The sequence below is a fragment of the Chlorocebus sabaeus genome, chromosome 6, assembly GCF_047675955.1.
Source record: "Chlorocebus sabaeus isolate Y175 chromosome 6, mChlSab1.0.hap1, whole genome shotgun sequence".
NCBI classification, from domain to species: Eukaryota; Metazoa; Chordata; class Mammalia; order Primates; family Cercopithecidae; genus Chlorocebus; species Chlorocebus sabaeus.
The window spans coordinates 51,448,046-51,475,348 of NC_132909.1; the positions used below are offsets into that span (position 1 = coordinate 51,448,046).

Sequence of the window (27,303 nt, forward strand, 5' to 3'; positions counted from 1 at the left end):
CTTCATTTTTGTCCTGGCCCCCAGCAAAGGGGTCCAGTGCTCCTCCCCCATCCAGAGCCCAAGGGGGTCTGGTGAGCCCAGGGAAAGGGCACGACCACTCCTCTTACCCCTCTCCTCCTGCTTGGCTCCTGCTGCACTAACCCCGAGCCCTCCGGCTGCATCCTCCCCTGGCATGCCCTCCAGAGGGGGTGCGGGAAGGGGTGGCACCTTGCACTCTGTGACCCCTGCCTCTGTCCCCAGCTGCTTCACGAGGAGCTGGCTCTGCAGTGGGTGGTCAGCAGCAGTGCCGTACGCGAGGCCATCCTCCAGCACGCCTGGTTCTTCTTCCAGCTCATGGTGAGACCCCCGCCTCCCTGCCTGGTGGCAAGAGACCCCCAAGGGAGCCCCTTCCTTTTTTAAAGAGAGATGCCCCCTGGCCAGGCGCGGTGGCTCATGCCTGTAATCCCAGCACTTTGGGAGGCCGAGGCGGGTGGATCACCTGAGGTCAGGAGTTTGAGACCAGCCTGGCCAGCATGGTGAAACACCATCTCTACTAAAAATACAAAAGTTAGCCGGGCGTAGTAGCATGTGCCTGTAATCCCAGCTACATGGGAGACAAAGGCAGGAGAATCACTTGAACCCAGTAGGCAGAGGTTGCAGTGATCAAGATCATGCCACTGCACACCAGCCTGGGCGACAGAGCAAGACTCCATCTCAAAAAAAAAAGAGGGAAAGCTGTCTGATCAAGGTAGAGACATCCCTAAAACTCTTCAATAGGTTCTTTGAAGCCCCCTTCCCAGGGCCTGCTGGCGGCATCCCCTCTGGACCTCCAGTAAAGCTCGTTTCAAATCCAGTGCCTCAAGCCCCACCCTTTGTCCCACCTCTGGACTTTGCCCTGGGGAGACCTGCATAACCCCTCCCACACCCTCTCAGCCTTCCTGTTCTCTATACTCGGCCTGGGATGCTCACAGGATCCGCCCATGGCTTTCTCAAGCCCCACCCATAGGTCACAAACCCCATCTACATCCCTCAGGCCCCAACTTCTACCTGCAGCTACAGGGCTCAAACCTACCTTCAGCCCACCTCCCTTGCTACTAAAGCCCCGCCCCTTCTGTCAAGCCTCCACCCACAGCCTTTCAAGCCCCACCTACAGCCCTTTGAGCCCCACCCACAGCCCTTCAAGCCCCACCCACAGTCCTTCAAGCCCCACCCACAGCCCTCTCACTCCACCCCCAGGTGAAGAGTATGGCACTGCACCTGCTTCTTGGCCAGCGACTAGACACACCCCGCAAGCTGCGCTTCCCTGGGCGCTTCCTGGACGACATCACTGCCCTGGTGGGCTCTGTGGGCCTGGAGGTCATCACCCGTGTCCACAAGGTGGGAGATGCAGGGTCTCAATGTGGGAAGAAACCTGAGGGAGGACATAGAGCCAGCCAGGTGGGGGCGCCAATCCTGCCCAGTGCCTCCTGGCTGTAAGACCAGGAATCTGCTTTGCTGGGTTGATCTGTTCATTCATTGTCTGTTTCTTGAGTGCCTCTGGTGTGCACAGCGAGCCAGCCAGGTGGGGGTGCCAATCCTGCCCAGTGCCTCCTGGCTGTAAGACTGGGAATCCACTTTGCTGGGTGGATCCATTCATTCATTGTTTCTTGAGTGCCTCTGGTGTGCACAGCCCTGTGCTGGGTGTAGCAACATAACAAGAAACAAAACAGACCCAAATCCTTACCCTCGCTTTTAAGGGGAGACTTGAAGAAAGTGAGGGATCATTCCATGCAACGTCTGGGGAAGGAACATTCCAGGCAGGGAGAATAGCAGGTGCAAAGGCCCTGGGGCAAGACCATGCTTGGGCTACCAGGAGAGCAGTAAGGATGGCTAGATTGTAGTGAATGAGGAAGGAAATGAGGGTTGATGAGAGCAGGGAAGTGACAGGGCAGATCCATTAGCCCTTAGCACAGTCAGAGTATACAGCAAGTACTCAATAAATTGATGTTGATGTTCAGAGACCCTGACAGTGGACTTGTTCAGGCCCTGGATTACCAATTCCAGTGCCCTCGGGGGCTAGGCAGGCAATACTAATCATAATAGTAATAATATCGAGCATTTATTGAGCACTTACTGTGTTCTAAGCACTTTATATGGATATCTTTTTCTGTTTGTTTGTTTGTTTTGAGACGGAGTTTCGCTCTTGTTGCCCAGGCTGGAGTGCAGTGGCGCGATCTTGGCTCATCGCAACCTCTGCCTCCCAGGTTCAAGCGATTCTCCTGCCTCAGCCTCCCAAGTAGCTGGGATTACAGGCATGTGCCACCACACCTGGCTAATTTTGTATTTTTAGTAGAGACAGGGTTTCTCCATGTTGGCCTGGCTGGTCTGGAACTCCTAACCTTGGGTGATCCGCCCGCCTTGGCCTCCCAAAGTGCTGGGATTACAGGCTTGAACCACCGCGCCTGGCCTTGGTTCGTATCATTAAGTTTTCTTTTTTTTTTTTTTTTTTTTTTTTTTTTTTTGAGACGGAGTCTCGCTCTGTCGCCCAGGCTGGAGTGCAGTGGCGCAATCTCGGCTCACTGCAAGCTCCGCCTCCCGGGTTCACGCCATTCTCCTACCTCAGCCTCCCCAGTAGCTGGGACTACAGGCGCCCGCCACTGCACCCGGCTAATTTTTTTTTCTATTTTTTAGTAGAGACGGGGTTTCACCATGGTCTCGATCTCCTGACCTTGTGATCCGCCCGCCTCGGCCTCCCAAAGTGCTGGGATTACAGGCGTGAGCCACCGCGCCCGGCATCATTAAGTTTTCACAACAACCCATGAAGTTAGTATTATTGTTATCTCCATTTTACTGATGGGGAAACTGAGGCATGAAATGAATGAGTAGCTTAACCTTGTACCATACGAATGAGAAGGGGCAGAATGAGGTTTTTGAATCTGAGCCACCAGCTCCTGACCCCTCACTGTCAATACCAGTTTCAGCTAGGAAAGTGGGGCTTATGGTAGAGCAGAGGGCAGATGTCCCACCTAACAGGGGTGACCATCACTCAATCCAGCCAACAGAAACCCTGCAGGAATGTGGCTCAGCTATGGCCAGATTGGCCGGGTTTTTTTTTTTTTTTTTTTGAGACGGAGTCTCGCTCTGTCACCCAGGCTGGAGTGCAGTGGTGCAATCTCGGCTCACTGCAAGCGCCGCCTCCTGGGTTCACGCCATTCTCCTGCCTCAGCCTCCCAAGTAGCTGGGACTACAGGCACCCGCCGCCACGCTTGCTAATTTTTTGCATTTTTACTAGAGATGGGGTTTCACCGTGTTAGCCAGGATGGTCTCGATCTCTTGACCTCGTGATCCGCCCGCCTCGGCCTCCCAAAGTGCTGGGATTACAGGCGTGAGACACCGCGCCCGGCCGGCTGTTTTTGTTTGGAGATAGGGTCTTGCTCTATTGCCCAGACTGGAGTGCAGTGGTGTGATCATAGTTCACTGAAGCCTCAACCTCCTGGGCTCAAGGGATCCTCCCTCCTCAGCCTCCCAAGTAGCTGTGACCAGAGGCACAAGCCACCATAATTGGTTATTTATTTATTTATTTTTTAAGTAGAGTCAGGGTCTCACTATGTTGCCCAGACTGGTCTCCAACTCCTGAGATCAAGGGCTCTTCCCACCTTGGCTTCCAAAAGTGCCGGGATTACAAGCATGAGCCTCCATGCCTGGCCAGATTGTCTGGGAGTTTTTTGTGTGTGGTTTTGTTTTTGTTTTTATATTTGTTTTTTTTTTTTTGTTTTTTTTTTTTTTTTTTTTTTTTTTTGAGACGGAGTCTTGCTCTGTAGCCCGGACTGGAGTGCAGTGGCCGGATCTCAGCTCACTGCAAGCTCCGCCTCCCGGGTTTACGCCATTCTCCTGCCTCAGCCTCCCGAGTAGCTGGGACTACAGGCGCCCGCCACCTCGCCCGGCTATTTTTTTTTTTTGTATTTTTTTAGTAGAGACGGGGTTTCACCGTGTTGGCCAGGATGGTCTCGATCTCCTGACCTCGTGATCCGCCCGTCTCGGCCTCCCAAAGTGCTGGGATTACAGGCTTGAGCCACCGCGCCCGGCCTATATTTGTTTTTGTTTGAGACACAGTCTTGCTCTACTGTCCAGACTAGAGTGTGGTGGCATGATATGAGGCTCACTGCAGCCTCAAACTCCTGGGCTGAAGCAATCCTCCCACCTCAGCCTCCAGAGTAGCTGGGGCTACAGGTGCATGCTACCATAACCACCTAATTTTTTTTTTTTTTTTTTTTGTAGAGATGGGGTCTTGCTATGTTACCCATGCCAGGAGATGGCCTGGTTTCTAAGGAGAAATGGGACCTCTGGATTTGATGAGAACTTTCCAGATTTTTGAAATGGCATTCTGGCCCAGGCCAACCCTTGCACAATCGCATATGACCTCCAAGCTGGTCTCAGAGGTTCTGGCCTGGTCTCACTGGAGCCTTCCCAAAGACTGACATTCCCAGGGGCTGATCCAGATGGTGAGGAAACTACCCCAAGAAAGAGATCCAGAGAAGAACAATGCCTGTGATAATCCACTTTTTTTTTTTGAGATGGACTCTCGCTCTGTCCCCCAGGCTGGAGCGCAATGGCACGATCTCGGCTCACTGCAACCTCCGCCTCCCGGATTCAAGCAATTCTCCTGCCTCAACCTCTTGAGTAGCTGGGACTACAGGGATGTGCCACCATGCCCAGCTAATTTTTTTTTTTTTTTTTTTTTTTTTTTGAGACGGAGTCTTGTTTTGTCGCCCAGGCTGGAGTACAGTGGCACAATCTCTGCGCATTGCAACCTCCGCCTCCTGGGTTCAAGCGATTCTCCTGGCTCAGCCTCCCAAGTAGCTGGGACTACAGGTGCATGCCACCATGCCCAGCTAATTTTTTGTATTTTTAGTAGAGATGAGGTTTTACCATATTGGCCAGGCTGGTCTCAAACTCCTGACACTGTGATCCGCCTGCCTCGGCCTCCTAAAGTGCTAGGATTACAGGCATAAGCCACCATACCTGGCTGGGTTGCAGGGATTTGACGGCCACTGAGGCTAACTTGTGAGGTCTCAGAGTGGCTCAAGAGAGTATGAGAGCAGAACAAGTACCAGCTGAGCCTTGGGCCCACATCAGCCACCTCACTGTTCCCCAGGCCTGCCAGGCACATCCTGCCTCAGGGCCTTTGCACTGACTGTTCCCTTTACCCAGGATGCCATTCTCCCCAAGGCTCTTTGTTATCCTTCAGTATCTCTGAAAATGTTACCTCAGTCTGTTAAGGTTGGTGACAAGTAATTACAGGCTGGGCATGTTGACTCATACCTGTAATCCCAGCACTTTGGGAGGCCGAGAAGGGCAGATCACCTGAGGTCAGGAATTCGAGACCAGCCTGACCCCATCTCTACTAAAAATGCAAAAATTAGCCAGGCGTGGTGGCGTGTGCCTATAATCCCAGCTACTCAGGAGGCTGAAGCAGGAGAATCGCTTGAACTCGGGAGGCAGAGGCTGCAGTGAGCCAAGATTACACCATTGCACCACAGCCTGGGTGACAGAGCAACACTCTGTCTCAAAAAAAAAAAGGGCCGGGCGCGGTGGCTCAAGCCTGTAATCCCAGCACTCTGGGAGGCCGAGGCGGGCGGATCACGAGGTCAGGAGATCGAGACCATCCTGGCTAACACGGTGAAACCCCGTCTCTACTAAAAAAATACAAAAAACTAGCCGGGCGATGTGGCGGGTGCCTGTAGTCCCAGCTACTCGGGAGGCTGAGGCAGGAGAATGGCGTAAACCCGGGAGGCGGAGCTTGCAGTGAGCTGAGATCCGGCCACTGCACTCTAGCCCGGGTGACAGAGCAAGACTCTGTCTCAAAAAAAAAAAAAAAAAAAGAAAGAAAATAATTATGGGCCAGGCGCGGTGGCTCAAGCCTGTAATCCCAGCACTTTGGGAGGCCGAGACAGGCGGATCACGAGGTCAGGAGATCGAGACCATCCTGCCTAACACGGTGAAACCCCGTCTCTACTAAAAAATACAAAAACTAGCCGGGCGAGGTGGCGGGCGCCTGTAGTCCCAGCTAATGTAGTCCCAGCTACTCGGGAGGCTGAGGCAGGAGAATGGCGTAAACCCAGGAGGCGGAGCTTGCAGTGAGCTGAGATCCGGCCACTGCACTCCAGCCTGGGCGACAGAGCGAGACTCCATCTCAAAAAAAAAAAAAAAAAAAAAGAAAATAATTATGGTTTTTGCCATTGAAAGTAATTAAGTAATTGCAGCCGGGCGCGGTGGCTCAAGCCTGTAATCCCAGCACTGTGGGAGGCCAAGACGAGTGGATCATAAGGTCAGGAGATCGAGACCATCCTGGCTAGCATGGTGAAACCCCGTCTCTACTAAAAAATACAAAAAAATTAGCCGGGCGAGGTGGCGGGCACCTGTAGTCCCAGCTACTCAGGAGGCTGAGGCAGGAGAATGACGTGAACCTGGGAGGCGGAGCTTGCAGTGAGCTGAGATCTGGCCACTGCACTCCAGCCTGGGTGACAGAGCGAGACTCCGTCTCAAAAAAAAAAAAAAAAAAAAAAAAAAGAAAGTAATTGCAAAACTGCAATTACTTTTGCACCAATCTAATATTGTCTTTGAAGCACATAGAACTATCTGACTATCTGAAATTCTTATTTTGTGTCTCCCTGCCCCACCACCCACACTGGACTGAGTTGGACACGTAGCAGGGATGGCATCTGCCTCATTCACAGGGCTTGGCACAGAGCAGATGCTCAGTAAAGCTCACATTAAATGGTGCTGAGAGGCCGGGTGTGGTATCTCACGCCTGTAATCCCAGCACTTTGGGAAGCCAAGGCAGGTGGATCACCTGAGGTCAGGAGTTCAAGACCAGCCTGACCAACATGACAAAACCCTGTGTCTACTAAAAATACAAAAATTGGCCAGCCGTGGTGGTAGGTGTCTGTAATTCAAGCTACTGGGGAAGCTGAGGCAGAATTGCTTGAACCCGGGAGGCAGAAGTTGCAGTGAGCCAAGATCGTGCCACTGCACTCCAGCCTGGGCGACAGAGTAAGACTCCGTCTCAAATAATTAATTAATTAATTAATTAATAAAAATAAAAATAAATGATGTTGGGAGTTGATCGGTTAGGGCAGAGGCTAACTCGCTTCAACACGGTCACAAGTGATTTAAATAACCAAAGCTTATTTCTGAGCATTAAGTAGGTTATGGAGACATCACTGTGTGGGCCTGGCCCTGGCAGTTCCCCAGCACCCACCTGCTTCTGCCATGTAAGTGGCCACCTCACTTTCCCCTCAAATTCCATTGGCCAGAATTGGTCATGTGATTCCACTGCAAGGGAGGCTGGGAAATGGTCTCTCCCCAGCTCTGAACTCTGGACAGAGAGGGCGAGAGGATCTTTCGGGGAGTCAGCCCATTTCTGCCTTGGTGTCTTAAGGAGCATGGGAGAGGAAGGCAGCCTGAGGAGGGCAACCAGGAAGTCCCAGGGTCACAACAGCCCAGAGACAAAGGCTTTGGGGCAGTGATGCAGCTCCTAGGTGTGGCAGATGATTTTAACTCTGGTAAGAGTCAAGCCCCTGGCCAGGCGCGGTGGCTCACGCCTGTAATCCCAGCACTTTGGGAGGCCAAGACGGGCGGATCACGAGGTCAGGAGATCGAGACTATCCTGGCTAACTTGGTGAAACCCCATCTCTACTAAAAAATACAAAAAAATTAGCCGGGCGAGGTGGCAGGCACCTGTAGTCCCAGCTACTCGAGAGGCTGAGGCAGGAGAATGGCATGAACCTGGGAGGCGGAGCTTGCAGTGAGCGGAGATCGTACCACTGCACTCCAGCCTGGGCAACAGAGCAAGACTCTGTCTCAAAAAAAAAAAAAAAAAAAAAGCCAGGCCCTTGTGGGGGCTGAGGTTTGGGGAGGAGGTATGGCTGTGTGGGTTGACAGGCCCCTGTGTCCTCAGGATGTGGAGCTGGCCGAGCGCCTCAACGCCAGCCTGGCCTTCTTCCTCAGTGACCTTCTGTCCCTGGTGGACCGGGGCTTTGTCTTCAGCCTGGTCCGGGCCCACTACAAGCAGGTAGGAGTGGGCGTGGGCAGGGTGGACATGGCATGGATGGAAGGCGGAGCAATGTTGACATCACTGCTGGCCACCCCTCTCCTGCAGGTGGCCACGCGGCTCCAGTCGTCCCCTAATCCAGCAGGCCTGCTGACCCTGCGCGTGGAATTCACCCGCATCCTATGCAGCCACGAGCACTACGTGACCCTCAACCTCCCCTGCTGCCCCCTGTCGCCCCCAGCCTCGCCCTCCCCCTCTGTGTCCTCCACCACCTCCCAGGTGGGCTGGCTTCACTTCTGCCTCCTTTCTTTGACCTACAACCTCTCACCTTCAGTCCATCTCCTATGGTTCCCTCATCTCTGTCCCTTTCATGGTGGACCACTGCCTAGGTGAATTGATCCCTTATGTTTGACTTTTGACCTCTGACCCTTCACCTCTCCTGTCATTCTCAGCAATTTCCCAGAAGGACTAACTTCTGATTTCTCTCCCCTAAATCCTAACTCCCAGCCCAGTGTTCCATGTGCTATTTCTCAGTCCTCTGACTTTTGACCCCATGCCCTGTTACATCACAGATGAGTTAACGTCCGCCTCTCATTTCTGGCCTTGAAACCCATACCCGCTGTCACCTCCAGATGACTTAACCTCAGTCTCTCATCTGTGGCTATTAGCACCATGATTTCTGTCACCTCCAAGATGGCTTTAATGGTGACCTCCCACCTCTGACCCTTGACCACTGGCATCCCCCATTTTTACCCCCCTCTCTGCAGAGCTCCACCTTTTCCAGCCAAGCCCCGGACCCCAAGGTGACCAGCATGTTCGAACTGAGTGGACCATTCCGGCAGCAGCACTTCCTAGCCGGGCTCCTGCTGACAGAGCTGGCGCTGGCCCTTGAACCTGAGGCTGAGGGGTGAGCAGAGGTCCTGTCTAGCCCCAGGGCAGGTGGGACAGTTCAGGAGCCATGTCCACCCTGTCCTGAGCACCCCATTACCCCACAGGGCATTTCTGTTGCACAAGAAGGCCATCAGTGCTGTGCACAGCCTGCTATGTGGCCATGACACTGATCCCCGCTATGCAGAGGCCACCGTGAAGGCTTGTGTGGCTGAGCTGTACCTGCCGCTGCTATCGATTGCACGGGACACCTTGCCACGGCTGCATGACTTTGCTGGTCAGTGGGCCGGGGAGGATGGGCTCACATGACCCAGGGACTTGGTCACAGGAGGCACAGGATAGTAAAGGTGGGAGAACACAGTCAGGGATATGAGTATAGGCATTAGGATTAGCAGAGCAGGTTAAAGTGCTAGGACAGACTAGTCAAGTTATAACGAGTCTGAGCCTCAGGTTACTCCCCTGTAATGGGGACAGTAATAACACCAACTACTTCATAAGGTTATGTGAAAATGTGCGGGGCTGTAGTACTGAGATACTGTCAGCCTACAATAGACGGGAAATATTATTGTACCATTTATTATTTTCTTTTTTTTCTTTTTTTGAGATGGAGTCTCACTCTGTCGCCCAGGCTGCAGTGCAGTGGCGCGATCTCAACTCACTGCAAGCTCCGCCTCCCAGGTTCATGCCATTCTCCTGCCTTAGCCTCCCAAGTAGCTGGGATTACAGGCGTCTGCCACCGCGCCCGGCTAATTTTTTGTAATTTTAGTAGAGATGGGATTTTGCCACGTTGGCCAGGCTGGTCTCGAACTCCTGACCTCAGGTGATCCACCCCCCTTGGCCTCCCAAAGTGCTGAGATTACAGGTGTGAGCCACCATGCCTGGCCGTGAGGGAAGACTTCTGAAATTTGAGACAGGGACAGCACTTACCAAGGCTTTATCTTTTTCTCCCTCTGTCCTTCCCTGCCAGAGGGTCCAGGTCAGCGGTCAAGACTGGCCTCAATGCTTGACTCAGACACAGAAGGCGAAGGGGACATTGCGGGTACCATCAACCCCTCTGTCGCCATGGCCATTGCTGGTGGCCCCCTAGCCCCTGGCTCCCGGGCCAGCATCTCCCAGGGGCCGCCAACGGTGAGTAGGGAGGCTTGTCCCCATAGACATCATCCCCTTTGAATGAGAGAAGCCAGGTATCAAGATACAGATTGGCCAGGATTCATCTCACATGGAGAAAATGGAAATTGACTTTGATTCCTCTCTGGCCCCAGGCTTCTCGCGCAGGCTGTGCCCTCTCTGCTGAGTCAAGCCGGACCTTGCTGGCGTGCGTGCTGTGGGTGCTGAAAAATGCCGAGCCGGCACTCCTGCAGCGCTGGGCCGCTGACCTGACACTCCCCCAGCTGGGACGCCTCTTGGACTTGCTGTACCTCTGCCTGGCTGCCTTCGAGTACAAGGTTTGAGGGTGTCGGCAGGAGATAATGGGGGAGGCAGGCTAAAGATATACCCAGGGACCCAGGGTGCTGCAGGCTGAGTGGGAAGGGGTGGACTGTCTTTGTGTAGAGGACTCTGTGGGACTGAGAGTAAAGGGGTGGACTGTTTCTGTGCCGAGGCAAGGAATAAAGTCAGAAATGCCTTTGTGAATAGAATTTGGAAGGTGGAGGCCAGGCACAGTGGCTCATGCCTGTAATCCCAGCACTTTGGGAGGCTGAGGCAGGTGGATCACGTGAGGTCAGGAGTTCAAGACCAGCCTAGGCAACATGGTGAAACCCTGTCTCTACTAAAAATACAAAAAATTAGCTGGGTGTAGTGGCACATGCCTGTAGTCCCAGCTACTCGGGAGGCTGAGGCAGGAGAATCGCTTGAACCTGGGAAGTGGAGGTTGCAGTAAACTGAGATCATGCCACTACACACCAGCCTGGGCAACACAGTGAGGCTCCATCTCCGAAAAAAAAAAAAAAAGAAAGAAATTTTTTTTTTAAAAGGCCTGGTGCAGTGACTCATGCCTGTAATCCCAGCACTTGAGGAAGCCAAGGCAGGCAAACTGCATGAGCCCACGAGTTTGAGACCAGCCTGGGCGGCATGGTGAAACCCCATCTCTACAAAAAATACAAAACTTACCTGAGCATGGTGGCACATGCTTGTAGTCCCAGCTACGGAGGTGGCTGAGGTGGATTGCTTGAGCCCAGTAGGTGGAGGTTGCAGTGAGCACTTTTTGGTAAGTGCTAACAATTTAGAGGAAAAAGGTAAACTGTCTTTAAGCACAGGGGCCCGGAGGTGAGAAAGAGCACAAAGAAAGGGATGGGGCCAGCCAAGGTCCCACCAAAAAGAGCAGAGTCAACCTTGAACCCCAGTTCTCTGTCTCCCCGCAGGGGAAAAAGGCCTTTGAACGCATCAACAGCCTCACGTTCAAAAAATCGCTGGATATGAAGGCACGTCTAGAGGAAGCCATCCTGGGCACCATCGGAGCTCGACAAGAAATGGTTCGGCGAAGTCGTGGTAAGAGGGTAACGTAGCCACATGTCCCCATCCCACCAGCTGCTCCCACTTTGTGTCAAGGGACCCCATGAAGGGGGCCAAATCTAGCTTACTTTCTGCCTCACATTTCCTGGAGAGAAGTCCACGCATCATCACCGTACACGTGCACCTGTGCGTCCCCATCTGTCACTCGTGTCTGCCCCTGTGCATCCACCCGGCAGGCTTCTGCTCCACCCAGTGCCCTCACGGGTCAGCCCACCTGAATATCTTCATGCCTGTGCATTTCTCCTGATGTTCACGTGTGCCCTGTTTTTACGCATCTGTGATCGTGCGCCCATGCGTCTCAGAGAGGAGCCCGTTTGGGAATCCAGAGAACGTGCGCTGGCGGAAGAGCGTCACACACTGGAAGCAAACCTCAGACCGCGTGGACAAGTAGGTGTGGGCAGGAGGGAGTTTGCTGAGTTCAGAACAGTTCAGGCTGAGGCAGGAGGATTGCTTGAGTCCAGGAGTTCAAGACCAGCCTGGGCAACATAGTGAGACCCTGTCTCTACCAAAAATTTAAAAATTAGCCAGGCATGGTGGCATGTGCCTGTGGTCCCAGCCACTCATGAGACTGAAGTGGGAGGATGACTTGAGCCTAGGAGGTTGAGGCTGCAGTGAGCTGTGATCACACCGCTGTACTCCTGCCTGGGCATCCGAGCAAGACCCTGCCTCAGAAAACAGAAACAACAACAAAAAACAACAGCTTCCAGGGAGCCAGAGCCCCCTAGGTTGCCAGGGGGAGGAGGGAGCTCAGCCATGGAGTGGGATCTTGCCCTGAGTGGGCCCCCAAGACCTCCCTTCCCCTTCCAGGACCAAGGATGAAATGGAACACGAGGCCTTGGTGGAAGGGAACCTGGCAACCGAGGCAAGCCTAGTAGTTCTGGACACACTGGAGATCATCGTGCAGGTAGGGCTTGATCCAGCATCTGCTTTGCGCTCTGAGCCCAGCTACAGTGCCTTGTGATCCCTGGCTCCATAATCCCTCTCCTTCCCTTTCCCTATCCCCACACCTGGATTTCTGACCCCTTCCCCTCCAGACGGTGATGCTTTCAGAAGCCCGGGAGAGCGTCTTAGGGGCAGTGCTGAAGGTTGTGCTGTACAGCCTGGGCAGTGCCCAGAGTGCCCTCTTCTTGCAGCATGGCCTGGCCACCCAGAGGGCCCTTGTGTCCAAGGTAAGAACCACTCAACAACCATGATTCTTAGAAAAACAGTAGTAGCTCTAGGCTGGGCACGGTGGCTCATGCCTATAATCCCAGCACTTTGGGAGGCTGAGGTGGGAGGATCGCTTGAGGCCAGGAGTTTGAGACCAGCCTGGCCAACATAGAGAGGCCCGTCTCTACAAAACATTTTTAAATTAGCTAGGACTAGGCATGGTGGCTCACACCTGTAATCCCAGCACTTTGGGAGGCTGAGGCAGGTAGATGATGTGAGCCTAGGAGTTCGAGACCAGCCTGGGCAACATGGTGAGACCCTGTTTCTACAAAAAAATGAATTGAGTGTGGTGGCATGTGCCTGTGGTCCTAGCTTCTCAGACAGCTGAGAATCACTTGAGCCCGGGAGGTCAAGGCTACGTGAGCCGTGATTGTGCCACTGGACTCCAGCCTGGGCAACACAGTGAGAGCCTGTCTCAAAAAAAAAAAAATAGCCAGGCAGGGTGGTACACACCTGAGATCCCAGCTAGTAGGGAGCTACTGGGGAGGCTGAGGCAGGAGGATGGCTTGAGCCTGGGAGTTGTGAGCTGTGATCGCGCCCCTGCACTCCAGCCTGGGAGACAAGAGTGAAATACTGTCTCAAAAAAAAGAAACAAAAAAAAGTAGCTCATTCATTGAGCACTTACTGTGTGCTCTGCAACTCCATGGAGCAGACTGCTTTGCCACAGTTTACAGTGGAAGGAAGGCAGGATCAGAGTGGCCAAGTCACTCACCCAGGGTCACACAGCACGGGGCTTAAACCCAGGTCTGACTCCGAACCCAGTGGTACTTGGCCAAAGAGGACAAAACACAAACCCCTACCCAAGCAGTCCTCATTTGGGCCAGTCCCCTTCTGAGCCAGAACCGGGAGGGGCTGGACAGTGTCTGTCTGGGTCCTTGTGGGCAGTTCCCGGAGCTGCTGTTTGAGGAGGACACGGAGCTGTGTGCTGACCTGTGCCTGAGGCTCCTACGACACTGTGGCAGCCGCATCAGCACCATCCGCACGCACGCCAGCGCCTCGCTGTACCTGCTCATGCGACAGAACTTCGAGATCGGCCACGTGAGTGGGGGCGAGGAGGCATGGTCCACACATGGCTCTGGTCAGGGTGGCCAGCGGGGTCTCAGTGCCATACAGGGAGTGAGGGAGGGGGAGGTAGTCACTGAGCATAATGGGCAGGAGGAGGGCTCAGAACGCAATTGGGGGTCAGATGCCCTGGCTCATTCCTGTAATCCCAGCACTTTCGGAGGCTGAGGTGAGAGGATCACTTCAAGGCCGGGAGTTTGAGGCTGCAGTGGGCCGTGATTGTGCCACCGCACTCCAGCCTGAGCAAGAGTGAGACCTTGTCTCAAAAAAAAAAAAAAAAAAAAGAGACCAGGCATGGTGGCTCATGCCTGTAATCCCAACACTTTGGGAAGCTGAGGCAGGTGGATCATTTGCGGTCCCGAGTTCGAGACCAGCCTGGCCAACATGATGAAACCCCATCTCTACTAAAAATACAAAAATTAGTTGGGCATGGTGGCAGACGCCTGTAATCCCAACTACTCGGAAAGCTGAGACATGAGAATCACTTGAACCTGGGAGGCAGAGGTTGCAGCAGTGAGCCAAGATTGCACCACTGCATTCTAGCCTACGTGATACAGCGACACAGTCTCAAAAAAAAGGAAAGAAAAAACAACTGGGCACGGTGGCTCACACCTGTAATCCCAGCATTTCGGGAGGCCCAGGCAGGTGAATCACTTGAGGTCAGGAGTTCGAGACCAGCCTGGCCAACATAGTAAAACCCTGTCTCTACCAAAAATATAAAAATTAGCTGGGCATAGTGGCATATGCCTGCAGTCCCAGCTACTCAGGAGGCTGAGGCAGGAGAATCGCCTGAACTTGGGAGACAGAGGTTGCAGTGAGCTGAGATCACATCACTGCACTCCAGCCTGGACAACAGAACGAGACTCCATCTCAAAAAAATTAAAAAAAAATAAAGAATGCAAGGGCCATGTCAGCAGGTTGAGCAGACCCTGGTGTGGGGTCTGGGGTCTGAGACTCCCGGCTCCACTTTCCCTCCCGTCCCTGCAGAACTTTGCCCGTGTGAAGATGCAGGTCACCATGTCTCTCTCGTCCCTGGTGGGGACAACACAGAATTTCAGTGAAGAGCACCTGCGACGTTCACTCAAAACCATCCTCACCTATGCTGAGGAGGATGTGGGGCTGCGGGACAGCACCTTCGCGGAGCAGGTGACACTGCTGGGTCCCCGCACCGCCTTCCCTTCGTATAATCCCTGACCCCACCACCTTGGCTCCCTTCACTTCCTAATGCCCTCATTGGCCCCTGGATGTTCCCTGGCTCCAGGTCCAGGACCTGATGTTCAACCTGCACATGATCCTGACAGACACAGTGAAGATGAAGGAACACCAGGAGGACCCTGAGATGCTCATCGACCTCATGTACAGGTGAGGCGGGCCAGCCGGCACCTTCAGCTGTGCCCACGCCCCAACAGGTGCAGGGAGAACAGGGATGAGAGTAGATGTCTGAGGAGGTGAGGAGAGAGCAGGGGAGCGTACAGTCTCTAACAGAGGCAGGTGAGGGGGACAGGTGAGCAGACAGGTGAGCAGACAGGTGAGAGGAACAGGTGAGCAGAAATGAGGGCACAAGTAAGGAGAAAACAGGTGAGCAAACAGGTAAAGAGGATGCCAGAAGAATGTACTGATGAGGATGACAGATGAGAGCCAGGACAGGTGAGGGGCTCACAGGTGAAGGGAAATGAGATCCAGAGACTAGACCTGTTGAGGAGTGTAGGAGGGGTAGACAGTGACGGAGATGGGGAAGGTGGGGCAAATGGGAGGGACAGGTGGATAGACAGGTGAGATGGTGCACAAGGAAGGGGAAATAGTTCAGGTGACTCAAGTTTCCACAGGTAGAGTCAACTCATGAACGGAGTATCAAGTGAGAAATGAAAAGGTGGGGCAGGGGAGTGAAGGGACAGACAGGTGAGGGGTTAGATAAGCGAAGAGACAGGTGAATAGAGGAAGCGGGGAGATGCTACACAGGTGAGGAGACAAGGAGAGTGGGATGGATGGGTGAGGAGACAGGTAAGTGGGAAGACAGGAAAAGGGTTGGACAGGCAGGTGAGTGGGTGAAGAAATGGACAGGTGAGGACACAAGTGAGGGGATGGACATGTGAAGACATAGGTGACAGGATAGACAGGTGAGGGGATGGACAGGTCAGGAGGTAGAGAAGTCAGGAGGTGGACAGGCGAGGAGACAGGTGAAGGGATGGACAGGTGAGGGAGTTGACAGGTGAGGGATGGACAGGCGAGGAGACAGGTGAAGGGACGGACTGGTAAAGAGATGGCCAGATGAGAAGATGAATAGGTGAGGACGTGGACAGATAAGGAGACAGGTGAAGGGATGGCCAGGTGAGATGAACAGGTGAGGGGTTAGACAGGTGAAGAGACAGTGAGGGAATGGACAGGTGAGGGGTAGACAGGTAAAGAGGTAGACAGATGAGGGGATAGACATGTGAAGGGATGGACAGGTAAGAGGGTAGACAGGTGTGGGGATAGAAAGGTGAGAGGGTGGACAGGTGAGGGGAGAGACAAGTGAAGGGATGGACAGGTAAGAGGGTAGACAAGTGAAGGGATGGACAGGTGAGAGGGTGGACAGGTGAGGGGATAGACAAGTGAAGGGATGGACAGGTGAGGGATGGGCAGGTGAGAGGGTGGATAGGTGAGGGGGTGGACAGGTGAGTAGGGTACGGGTAAGGAGACTGACTGGTCAGTGGGAGACAGCAGGACAAGTAAGGAGAAAGATGACTAAAGGAATATGTAAGGTAGGCAGGGGAGGCGACAGGTGAAGACAGATGACTGGCCAGCAGGTGAGAAAATAGACGAAGGGGAAGACAGGTGAGGGATGGCCAGGTGACGGAATGAGTGAGGCGATGGGGTACAGGTGAGGAGATTGGCTGGTCCTTGGGGCAGATATGGGGGTAACCAGTGAAGGGGGTGGACAAGTGGGAGGCAGGAGGAGGACCAGGTGAGTCCCCTCCTCACATCCCCCCTCACCTGGACTCCAGAATTGCCCGGGGCTACCAGGGCTCACCAGACCTGCGGCTGACCTGGCTGCAGAACATGGCCGGGAAGCACGCGGAGCTGGGCAACCATGCCGAGGCCGCCCAGTGCATGGTGCACGCAGCCGCCCTCGTGGCTGAGTACCTCGCCCTGCTTGAGGATCACCGCCACCTGCCCGTCGGCTGTGTTTCCTTCCAGGTGAGAGGCCGGGGGCGGCAGGCGGTGGGCAGCACTTGTGCAGTGGGGATGAGGGTTTGATGCCATCTCTTCTGCCCCAGAACATCTCATCCAACGTGCTAGAGGAGTCCGCCATCTCTGACGACATCCTGTCGCCCGACGAGGAGGGCTTCTGCTCCGGGAAGCACTTCACTGAGCTGGGGCTGGTAGGGTTGCTGGAACAGGCAGCCGGCTACTTCACCATGGTGAGGCCTTGGGGACTGGGTGCAGGAGAGGGGGCTCGGGCCAGGGAGGCGCCATCAGATCTGCTTCCTAGACCCTTCCAGCAGGGGATTTAGAAAGAAGGGGAACTGGCCAGGCGCGGTGGCTCACATCTGTAATCCCAGCACTTTAGGAGGCTGAGGCAGGCAGATCATGAGGCCAGGAGTTCAAGACCAGCCTGGCCAGCATGGTGAAACCTACCCTGTCTCTACTAAAAATACAAAAATTAACCAGGCGTGGTGGCACGCAGCTGTAATCCCAGCTACTCAGGAGGCTGGGACAGGAGAATCACTTGACCCAGGGAGGCAGAGGTTGCAGAGAGCCGGGATTGCGCCATTGCACTCCAGCCTGGGCGACAAAGTGAGACCGTCTCAAAAAAAAGAAAAAAGCAAGAAGGAGAATTGGGTTTCTCAGAGGCCCTGTTACTTGCCTATGTCTCCATGAGACCCTTGATGCAGGCTTGATATAGCAAGCCTTCCATACACTAGAGATGCTTTCAATTTTTCTTTATTTTTTCCTTTCTTGTTTTTTTGTTTGTTTGTTTTTGAGTCTTGCTCTTTTGCCCAGGCTGGTGTACAGTGGTGCGATGATAGCTCACTGCAGCCTCGAACTCCTGAGCTCAAGCAATCCTCCCACCTCAGCCTCCCAAGTAGGTGGGGCTGCATGCATGTGCCACCATGCCTGGCCAATTTTTAAATTATTATATTTTTTCTTTGTGATATTTTGTGAGACAGGGCCTCCATTCTGTCACACAGGCTGGAGTGCAGTGGCGTGATCATGGCTCCTACAACCTGGGCCTCCAGGGCAGCTCAGGTGATTCTCCCACCCTGGCCTCCTGAGTAACTGGACAACAGGCACACATCACTAGACTAATTTTTTGTAATTTTTTGTAGAGATGGGGTTTTGCCATGTTTCCCAGGCTGGTCTTGAACTCCTGAACTCAAGTGATCTGCCCGCCTCAACCTCCCAAAGTCATGGGATTACAGGTGTGTGCCACTACACCCTGCCAATTTTTAATTTTTTTATAGAGAGGGAGTCTTACTATGTTGCTCAGGCTGGTCTCAAACTCCTGGCCTCACTCAATCCTCCCACCTAAGCCTCCCAAGTAGCTGGGACACCCAACATCGCTTGAAACTTTCTATACTAGAATAAAAATGGGTCGGGTGGGGTGGTGGATGCCTGTAATCCCAGCACTTTGGGAGGCTGAGGCAGGAGGCTCACTTGAGGCCAGGAGTTTGAGACCAGCCTGGGCAACATGGCAAAACCCTGTCTCTACAAAAAATACAAGAAACTAGCTGGGTGTGGTGGCACGCACCTGTAGTCCCAGCTACTCAGGAAGCTTGAAGCGGGAGGATCACTGGAGCCCAGGAGGTTGGAGCTGCAATGAGTTGTAATCGTGCCGCTGTACTCCAATCTATGTGACAGAGTGAAACCGACATGTCTCAAAAAATAAATAAAATAAAGATCTGGGATATTCACATGCATCTTCAGGTTGGAAAAGCTCCAGCTTAAAGCAAATCCCAGGCTGGGCGCAGTGGCTGACTCCTGTAATCCCAGCACTTTGGGAGGCCGAGGCGGGTGAATCACCTGAGGTCAGGAGTTCAAGACCAGCCTGGCCAACATGGGGAAACCCCGTGTCTACTAAAAATACAAAAATTAGCCGGGCGTGGTGGCAGGCATCTGTAATCCCAGCTACTTGGGAGGCTGAGGCATGAGACTCGCTTGAACCCAGGAGGCGGAGGTTGCAGTGAGCTGAGATCATGCCACTGCACTCCAGCCTGAGGGACAGAGCAAGGCTGTCTCCAAAAAAAAAAAAAGCAAATCCCAGGTATTTTCCCACCACTCCCACAAGTACCCGCTGTGCAACCTTTCCTGATAAAGACCCTTTTACAAAACTCGTATCCCATGTGGCCAAGTTAATGGTCATCCTTTAATGTCATTAATGTCATTTCATTGCACTCTATATTTAGATGTCCCAGATCATCTCTGATGTATCTTTTTTGGGGTTACTTGGTTTGAATCAGAATCCAATAAGGGCCCACAATGGCTGTGGCTGATCTGTATCCTAAGTCTCTTTTTCTTTTTTTTTCCTTTTTTTTTTGAGACAGGGTCTTACTCTCTCACCCAGGTTGCAGTGTGCAGCCTGGCTCACTGCAGCCTCAATGTCCTGGGCTCAGGTGATCCTCCCACCTCAGCCTCCCGAGTAGCTGTGGTGCGCACCACCACACCCAGCTAATTTTTTTTCTTTGTTAATTTTTTTTCTTTTTTTAAAGAGATGGGGTCTTGCTATGTTGCCCAGGCTGGACTTGAACTCCGGGACTCATGCAACCCTCTCGCCTCGGCCTTCCAAAGTGCTGGGATTACAGGCATGAGCCAGCATGCCCGGCAACTGATTTTCCACTGTTGAAAAGGGGTTTTCCTCTCTAGTTTGCTTGCTTGTATGAGGGCAGGTGGTGGCTTCTACATTTGACTTGCAGGAGCCCTGGGGCCTTTGCTCCGCGTGTTTTTCTGGTTTGTGTGGGGCTGGCTGTGTCCCTGTGATGTCACTTTACCTGTTTCTCAGTTCCTCACATTTTGGGGAACTGGCATTTACATCTGAGAGCTCAGCGAGATTCAAGGTCACATTTGAAGTTAGGTGTTCCAGTGAGATTTCTTCTGTGGCGCTGGCCCTCTAGTGACACTAGTGACATTGTTTTCTTTTCTCTTTTCTTTTTTTGAGACAGAGTCTCGCTATGTCGCTCAGGCTGGAGTGCAGTGGCACTATCTCGGCTCACTGCAAACTCTGCCTCCCGGGTTCACGCCATTCTTCTGCCTCAGCCTCCTGAGTAGCTGGGACTACAGGCACCCGCCACCTCGCCCGGCTAGTTTTTTGTATTTTTATTAGAGATGGGGTTTCACCGTGTTAGCCAGGATGGTCTCGATCTCCTGACCTCGTGGTCCGCCTGCCTCAGGCTCCCAAAGTGCTGGGATTACAGGCGTGAGCCACCGCGCCCGGCCGACATTGTTTTCATTATTGTCACTCTGCTGGATTCTTGGAGACAAAGTCCTCAGAGGAAGGGCCGAATGTGGTGGCTCACGCCTGTGATCCCAGCACTTTGGGAGACCGAGGAGGGCAGATCACTTGAGGTCGGGAGTTCAAGACCAGCTTTGGCAACATGGAGAAACCCCATCTCTACAAAAAAAAAATAATAATAATACAAAAAAATTAGCTGGGCATGGGCTCAGTGGCTCATGCCTGTTATCCCAGCACTTTGGGAGGCCAAGGCAGGCAGATCACGAGGTCTGGAGTTTGAGACCAGCCTGGCCAACATAGTGAAACCTCGTCTCTACTAAAAATACAAGTATTAGCCGGGCATGGTGGCGGGCACTTGTAGTCCTAGCTACTCGGGAGGCTAAGGCAGAAGAATCGCTTAAACCCGGGAGACAGAGGGTGCAGTGAGCCAACATCACGCCATTGCACTACAGCCTGGGTGACAGAGCAAGACACTTGTCTCAAAAAAATAAAAATGAGCCACGCATGGTAGCAGGCACCTGTAGTTCCAGCGACTAGGTAGGATGAGGCAGGAGAATTGCTTGAACCCAGGAGGCAGAGGTTGCAGTGAGCCGAGATCATACCGCTGCACTCCAGCCTGGGTAACAGAGCAAGACTCCATCTTAAAAAAAACAAAAAACAAAAAAAAACACGGGTGGGGGTTAGCGGAAGGATAGCATTAGAAGAAATACCTAGTGTAGGTGACGGGTTGATGGGTGCAGCAAACCACCGTGGCACGTGTATAACTACGTGACAAAACTGCACGTTCTGCACATGTGCCCCAGAACTTCATTATTGTCACTTTGCTGAATTCTTGGAGACGAAGTCCTCAGAGGGAGGGCCAAATGTGGTGGCTCATGCATATCAGAACCAGTATAATAATAAAAAAAAGATTAAAAAAAGAAAATAATAATAATAAAAAAAGATTCAAACACACACACACACACACACACACACACACACACACATACACACACACACACACACAAAGGCCTCAGGGGAAGAAACCAGGGGGCGGACACAGGCCTTCTGACAGTCAGCAAACCTCACAGGGTGCCTGTTTTGAGCCAGGCTTGATGCCAGCACCCGCTGGGGGTGAGGGACATATTACCACATGCCAGGAGGCAGCTGGGCATGGAGGTCACGGGCACAGGGCCAGATGGGCTTGTGTTTGGGTCTTGGCCCTGGGGATTGCCTCCATATCTCTGAAACTCACTTTCCTCTTTGAGGAATAGGGAAAAAAAAAAATGCTTCTCCCATCAATGAGGGAACACAGATGGGTGAAGTGCAGATGTACATCGTACCTGTGCCATAGAATATTCTTGTTAAAAGTGGTGAAGGGCTGGGGGAGTGGTGGCTCACACCTGTAATCCCAGCTGATCGAGAGGCCAAGGCAGGAGGATCACTTGAGCCCATGAGTTCAAGAACAACCGGGGCAATATAGTGAGACCCTGACTCTACAAAAACTAAAATAAAATTAGCTGGGCATGGTGGCATGTGCCTGTAGTTCTAGCTACATGGGAGGCTAGGGTGGGAGGATCTCTTGAGCCCAGGAGTTGGAGGCTGCAGTGAGCTGTGATTGTACCACTACACTCCAGCCTGGGTGATAGAGTAAGACCCTATCTCAAAAAAACAAAACAGGTAAGTAGCGGTGAAGACCATGGAGCCCTCTGTGGGAGCTGAGTGGAAAGGCTCAATCCCTATCTGGGATGGGGGTGGTCAGGGCGGGCTTCCTGGAGGAGGTGATGGAGGGTGGGTAGGATGGAGCACAGAGGATCACAAGGGAGATGGGTAGACAGGAGCACAGTGGAGAGGGGAAGACAGTTTGGGGAATCCTGACCCCACCTCACTCTCAGGGTGGACTCTATGAGGCGGTGAATGAGGTCTACAAGAACCTCATCCCCATCCTGGAAGCCCACCGTGACTACAAGAAGTTGGCCGCGGTGCATGGCAAACTGCAGGAGGCCTTCACCAAGATCATGCACCAGGTGGGCCCAGGACCCCCTCCCCAGACCCCACCCTCAGCCCCACTCCTCATCCCCAGGGATCTGCTGACCTTGACCCTTCTCTCCCAACAGAGTTCCGGCTGGGAGGTGAGTCAGCCTCGGTGGACAGCCACCTGCCTCTGGGACCCCCGTGATGACTGGCCAGCAGCCATCAGTGAACACCAGGGGGCGCCGGAGGAGCATGGCCGCTGGCCATTGGGGCTGGGGCTGTGGCCACAAGGCACCCACCCCATCACTTCCCTCCCTTCCCTAAAAATGCGCCACCCCCCCGCCCCAGATCTCGAGGGCAGCTTGTGACTCACCCAGCTGGGAGCTCTCCAGAGACACCCCTCCCTCTGCCAGGGCCAGCTTGGTCACTGCAGGGGGGTGGCGGGGTGGCAGGGTGGCTCTGACTCCCTCATGGTCTCTTTCTCATCTCTCCCCATCTATCACGTGGCTCTCCCTATCTTGGTATCTCTCTGTCTCTTAGTCCCTGTCTCTCCCTGCGTCCCCAGCTTCCAGCCTCCCCCAGGCTCTCCTCTGCTCCTCATTTCTGGTTAATGTGTCCCCCCGCTCCAGCAGCACCCCCCCCAATCCCGCTTCTTCTCTGCTTAGGTCTATTTTTAGGCATCTCCTAGTTTGGGGAGAATGTTCTGGCCAAAGATGGCAGAAACCCAGAGCCCAGGCAGGCAGGCCGGGTGGGAGCTGGGTGGGGAGGGCAGGTCCTCTTCGCCTCCACCCATCTCCCATCTCTGATCTCTCCCCCGGCGGAATGATTCTCACGGGGCAGTGTTAACCAGGACCCCGGGGGTTGAGGGAACTCTGACCTCTGACCTCTCCCATGACATTGTCTCTCTGTCCCCCACACCTCTGACCCCACCATGTCTGCCCCACCCTCCCCGGATCGGCCTTGGTAAGTGAACATCCAGCCATTCCACTCACTTTCCAGTCATGGGGTGGTGTTTTTGGGGTGGTAGGGAGGGGGTTCCTTCTTCCAAACTTAGGGCCGGGGACAGGAGCAGGGGAATGCCATGGAACAAGGGAACCAGAGCGTCTGTCCTAGAGTGAGAGACAGCCATCCCTTCCCTCAGCCATCCAAGCATTTATTGGGCACCTACTGTATACCCATTCTTGCGGGCATCGGGGCACGGGAAGGAGAATGCCCTAGAACAAAGGAGTCAGAGCCTCCGTCCTAGAGTGAGAGGCAGCCATCCTTCTCCTCAGCCATCCAAGCATTTATTGGGTACCTGCTGTATACCCTGTCCCATGGGCATTAGGGACACACCTGTGAACAATGCAGCCCCAGTCCTAACTTCATATTGCAATCCATGCCCTGAGGTTCTCAGAGCCCCCTGCCTGTGCCCATGCCCGGATGTTCTAGTGGTCCTCACACTCCCATCCTGATATTCGAGGCCCCTATCTCTGGGGCAGGCAGACCTCCAGCAGGGGCCTCCCGGACAACCACACCCTTTCTCACAGCTCCAGCGCGTGTTTGGGACGTACTTCCGCGTGGGCTTCTACGGCGCCCGCTTTGGCGACCTGGATGAGCAGGAGTTTGTGTACAAGGAGCCATCGATCACGAAGCTGGCAGAGATCTCACACCGGCTGGAGGCATGTCCTTGTGGTGGGGGGTGGAACGGGGCATGGGGCTGCCTTGGGGCTGGAGTAGGGGCTGTCCCTCAGTGACCCCGAGTCAACCCTGTGTCTCCAGGAGTTCTACACGGAGAGATTTGGCGACGACGTGGTTGAGATTATCAAAGACTCTAACCCTGTGGACAAGTCCAAGCTTGATGCACAGAAGGTGGGTCCCCCGACCATTTCCCAAAATCCTAGATCCACAGAGACTCCAAGTACTGTTTCCTGGGGACCCTCAAATCCTCTTTCTCTGGGAAACCCCAAATCATATTTCACTGGGGAACCCCAAAACCTATTCCTCAGGGGATTCCCAAACATCCGGACATAGGAAGACCTGGAAATGACAAAGTCCCCAGATCCAGGGATGCCCAGATCCCCTCTCTCCAGGCACAGGGCCTGGGCGGTGCGTGCCGGGGCTGTGGGACCCTCCTCACACCTGACCCTGCGCCCAGGCCTACATCCAGATCACGTATGTGGAACCGTACTTTGATACCTACGAGCTCAAGGACCGGGTGACCTACTTTGACCGCAACTATGGGCTTCGCACATTCCTGTTCTGCACGCCCTTCACGCCGGATGGGCGCGCACACGGGGAGCTGCCCGAGCAACACAAGCGTAAGACGCTGCTCAGCACCGATCACGCCTTCCCCTACATCAAGACTCGCATCCGTGTGTGCCACAGGGAGGAGGTGGGTGGGGACCCTGGGCCTGGAGGGGTGGGGAGGTGAGGGGACAACAGACCCTGGGAGGGGAGGGGAGGGAAGACATAGGGACCCAGACCCAAGGTGGCCCATGGATCTCAGACACAGAGAGGGATGGCACAGGGACCCTAGACCAGATCCCCAGGGAGGGGAGGGGAGGAGACCAGACCCAGGGAGACCTGGGAGGCAGATACAGGGACCCCAGACCCAGCGTGGCCCAGAGATTCCAGACCTAGAAAGAGGAGGCAGAGGGAGCCCAGATCTAGGAAGGCCCAGGGAGGAGAGGTGTGGCCCAGGAAGAGACCCAGGTACCCCAGAACTGGGCGGAGAAGATATAGAGACCCCGAATTCCAATCTCTAAACTGAAACCTCTACCTCCAGACCCAGGAGGACCCAGGGATTCTAGACTTACAAAGGGGAGGCCCAGGGACTCCAAATCTAAGAAGGCCCAGGGAGGAGATGCCCAGGGATCCCAGACCCAGAGAGGAGAGGTGTGGACACGCTAGACCCAGAAATTGGCTCATGTACCCCAGAACCAGGTTGAGGACCCCAAACTCCAACTTCCAGTCTCAAACCTCTACCTCCAGACCCAAGGAAGTCTGGAGACCCCAGATATAAAGCCACTAAACCCCAGGGCACCAGACGCAGCAGACCCAAGGCTGGACCCCCCCAGAGTCAGACCCAGGAAGGACCCCAGATTCTGGTCATTGCCTGGGTTCTTGGACCCCTCTTGCTCCCAGCGGGGTCTGAGCTGCCCCCGACTGGCTTCGATCAGGACCTCCTCAGGCCCCAGCGAGTGCACACCCCTCCCCTCACCCCATAGACGGTGCTGACGCCAGTGGAGGTGGCTATCGAGGACATGCAGAAGAAAACACGGGAGTTGGCCTTTGCCACCGAGCAGGACCCACCAGATGCTAAGATGCTACAGATGGTGCTTCAGGGCTCCGTGGGGCCCACCGTGAACCAGGCACGGCTGGTGGAAGGGGGATGCAGGCCGCACGGGGCACTCCAGGTGCCATGCAGGCTGGGTCACCAGTCCCTCTCACCCCACAGGGTCCCCTGGAGGTGGCCCAAGTGTTTTTAGCAGAGATCCCGGAAGACCCCAAGCTCTTCCGGCATCACAACAAACTGCGGCTCTGCTTCAAGGACTTCTGCAAGAAGTAGGCGCAAAACCCCGCAGGAGGGGGCTTATGCCTGCCTAACCTGCACAGACCTGCTCTCTGCCCACCTGATCGCCGCATGGCTCCCCCATCTGCCCGATTCCCATTAAGTCCACTCTCCCAACCTGACCTCCTATTGCGGGTCTTTCCGCAGGCCTGGCCCCGCCTTATGGATGCCCCCACCCCTAGTCTTGCTTTCAGTCCCGTGTGCGAGTCTCTTAGCATCTCCCACCCTCTGGCCCTCAGATGTGAGGATGCGCTGCGGAAAAATAAGGCCCTGATTGGGCCGGACCAGAAGGAGTACCACCGCGAGCTAGAGCGCAACTACTGCCGCCTGCGGGAGGCTCTGCAGCCCCTGCTTACCCAGCGCCTGCCCCAGCTGCTGGCACCCACCCCACCGGGCCTCAGGTGCCTGACCTGGTGCCCCCATCCTAGAGACTAGAGAGGGGATGCAGAGGCAGACCAGGACAGATACAGGATGGGGGCTGTTGTACACGTACACAGCAACATGTTTCCTGGTAGCTTGGACTTTGTTTGACTTTGTTTTGTTTCTGGTTTTTGTTTTTTTTTTTGAGAGAGTCTCCCTCTGTTGCCCAGGCTGGAGTGCAGTGATACAATCTTAGCTCACTGCAACCTCCACCTCCCAGATTCAAGCGATTCTCCTGCCTCAGCCTCCTGAGTAGCTGGGATTACAGGCATCCGCCACCACACCTGGCTAATTTTTTGTATTTTTAGTAGAGACAGGGTTTCACCATGTTGACCAGGCTGGTCTCGAACTGCTGACCTCAGGTGATCCACCCACTTTGCCCTCCTAAAGTGCTGGGATTATAGCATGAGCTGCTTCAACTTTGCATAAGCATCTGAATAAGTCATCCAGATGTACAAAGGCAGGGCAGGCTCTGAGCCGTCATTTCCAAGATACATGAATTCATCTTTCTGAGCCTCAGTTTCTACATCTGTAAAATGGGGATGATTCATACCTTCCGTGGTGGACTACAAGAGAGAATCTGAGAATCCCACAGCAGGATCAGGGACAGGAGAGACCCCAGAAGAATCCTCGAAGGAAGAGGAAGAGGATGAGGATGTGGGCTGGGAGGTCTATGGAGTTGGGGGCCCCACGGCCATGCTGACCCACCCTCATTCTTTTCCCAGGAACTCCTTGAACAGAGCAAGTTTTCGAAAGGCAGACCTCTGAGCCCACAAGGACCAAAGCTGCACCTAGAGGAACCAGCACCCGGGCCTCAGCTATCTGTGCTGCGAGGGGAGTCTCCCCTGGTGTCCACTGGGCCATGGGGTGACCACATTGTACTCGGTGCTGGGCCCTTTGCCCCTGTGTCCCCATCTGTATGCACTGATGCTTCCTCCCTTTTTTAATTTAAAATGGTTTTTATAAGCAACCTGTGCCATGTGGTGCGGTCACTAGGGGCTGGGTCACATGCTCATGACATGCTCACAGTCCACTGCCCCACATCCACACATCCCGGCATCATCAATGGAGACACCAAGAACATACTGGGTGCCAGGGACATCGTGGTGACAACAGACACAAATTCCTGCCCTTGTGGAGCTGACGTTCTAGCGGGGAAGGCAACACACAAATAATGTCACATGCCTCCCGGGAATAATAATACCTGGTTCTTGTTTCTGTTTTTAACAGACAGGCTCTCTCTCAGTCCCCCGGGCTGGAATGCAG

The 27,303-nt window shown here is 54.1% G+C and overlaps 1 protein-coding gene across 8 annotated transcripts in view; it reads left to right on the top strand.

The window, feature by feature from the left end:
* The window catches only part of DOCK6 (dedicator of cytokinesis 6), a 60,379-nt gene extending 33,372 nt beyond the window's left edge, over window positions 1-27,007 (top strand). For 4 of the 8 annotated variants that reach the window (XM_007995276.3, XM_007995281.3, XM_007995284.3 and 1 more), the window contains 26 exons: window positions 241-336; window positions 1,216-1,356; window positions 7,919-8,032; window positions 8,120-8,290; window positions 8,779-8,918; window positions 9,007-9,176; window positions 9,867-10,027; window positions 10,162-10,344; window positions 11,260-11,386; window positions 11,713-11,797; window positions 12,218-12,314; window positions 12,445-12,579; window positions 13,505-13,657; window positions 14,669-14,827; window positions 14,943-15,043; window positions 16,666-16,858; window positions 16,939-17,082; window positions 21,986-22,117; window positions 22,208-22,222; window positions 23,594-23,725; window positions 23,826-23,915; window positions 24,202-24,438; window positions 25,274-25,417; window positions 25,504-25,610; window positions 25,857-26,018; window positions 26,763-27,007. In XM_007995276.3, the coding sequence (XP_007993467.2) occupies window positions 241-336; window positions 1,216-1,356; window positions 7,919-8,032; window positions 8,120-8,290; window positions 8,779-8,918; window positions 9,007-9,176; window positions 9,867-10,027; window positions 10,162-10,344; window positions 11,260-11,386; window positions 11,713-11,797; window positions 12,218-12,314; window positions 12,445-12,579; window positions 13,505-13,657; window positions 14,669-14,827; window positions 14,943-15,043; window positions 16,666-16,858; window positions 16,939-17,082; window positions 21,986-22,117; window positions 22,208-22,222; window positions 23,594-23,725; window positions 23,826-23,915; window positions 24,202-24,438; window positions 25,274-25,417; window positions 25,504-25,610; window positions 25,857-26,018; window positions 26,763-26,805 (3,432 nt within the window). In that variant the 3' untranslated portion in view covers window positions 26,806-27,007. The remainder of the gene's footprint in view (window positions 1-240; window positions 337-1,215; window positions 1,357-7,918; window positions 8,033-8,119; window positions 8,291-8,778; window positions 8,919-9,006; window positions 9,177-9,866; window positions 10,028-10,161; window positions 10,345-11,259; window positions 11,387-11,712; window positions 11,798-12,217; window positions 12,315-12,444; window positions 12,580-13,504; window positions 13,658-14,668; window positions 14,828-14,942; window positions 15,044-16,665; window positions 16,859-16,938; window positions 17,083-21,985; window positions 22,118-22,207; window positions 22,223-23,593; window positions 23,726-23,825; window positions 23,916-24,201; window positions 24,439-25,273; window positions 25,418-25,503; window positions 25,611-25,856; window positions 26,019-26,762) is intronic. The other 4 variants (XM_007995282.3, XM_007995279.3, XM_037992146.2 and 1 more) reach the window with 2 other exon arrangements.
* The last annotated feature ends 296 nt before the right edge of the window (window positions 27,008-27,303 follow it).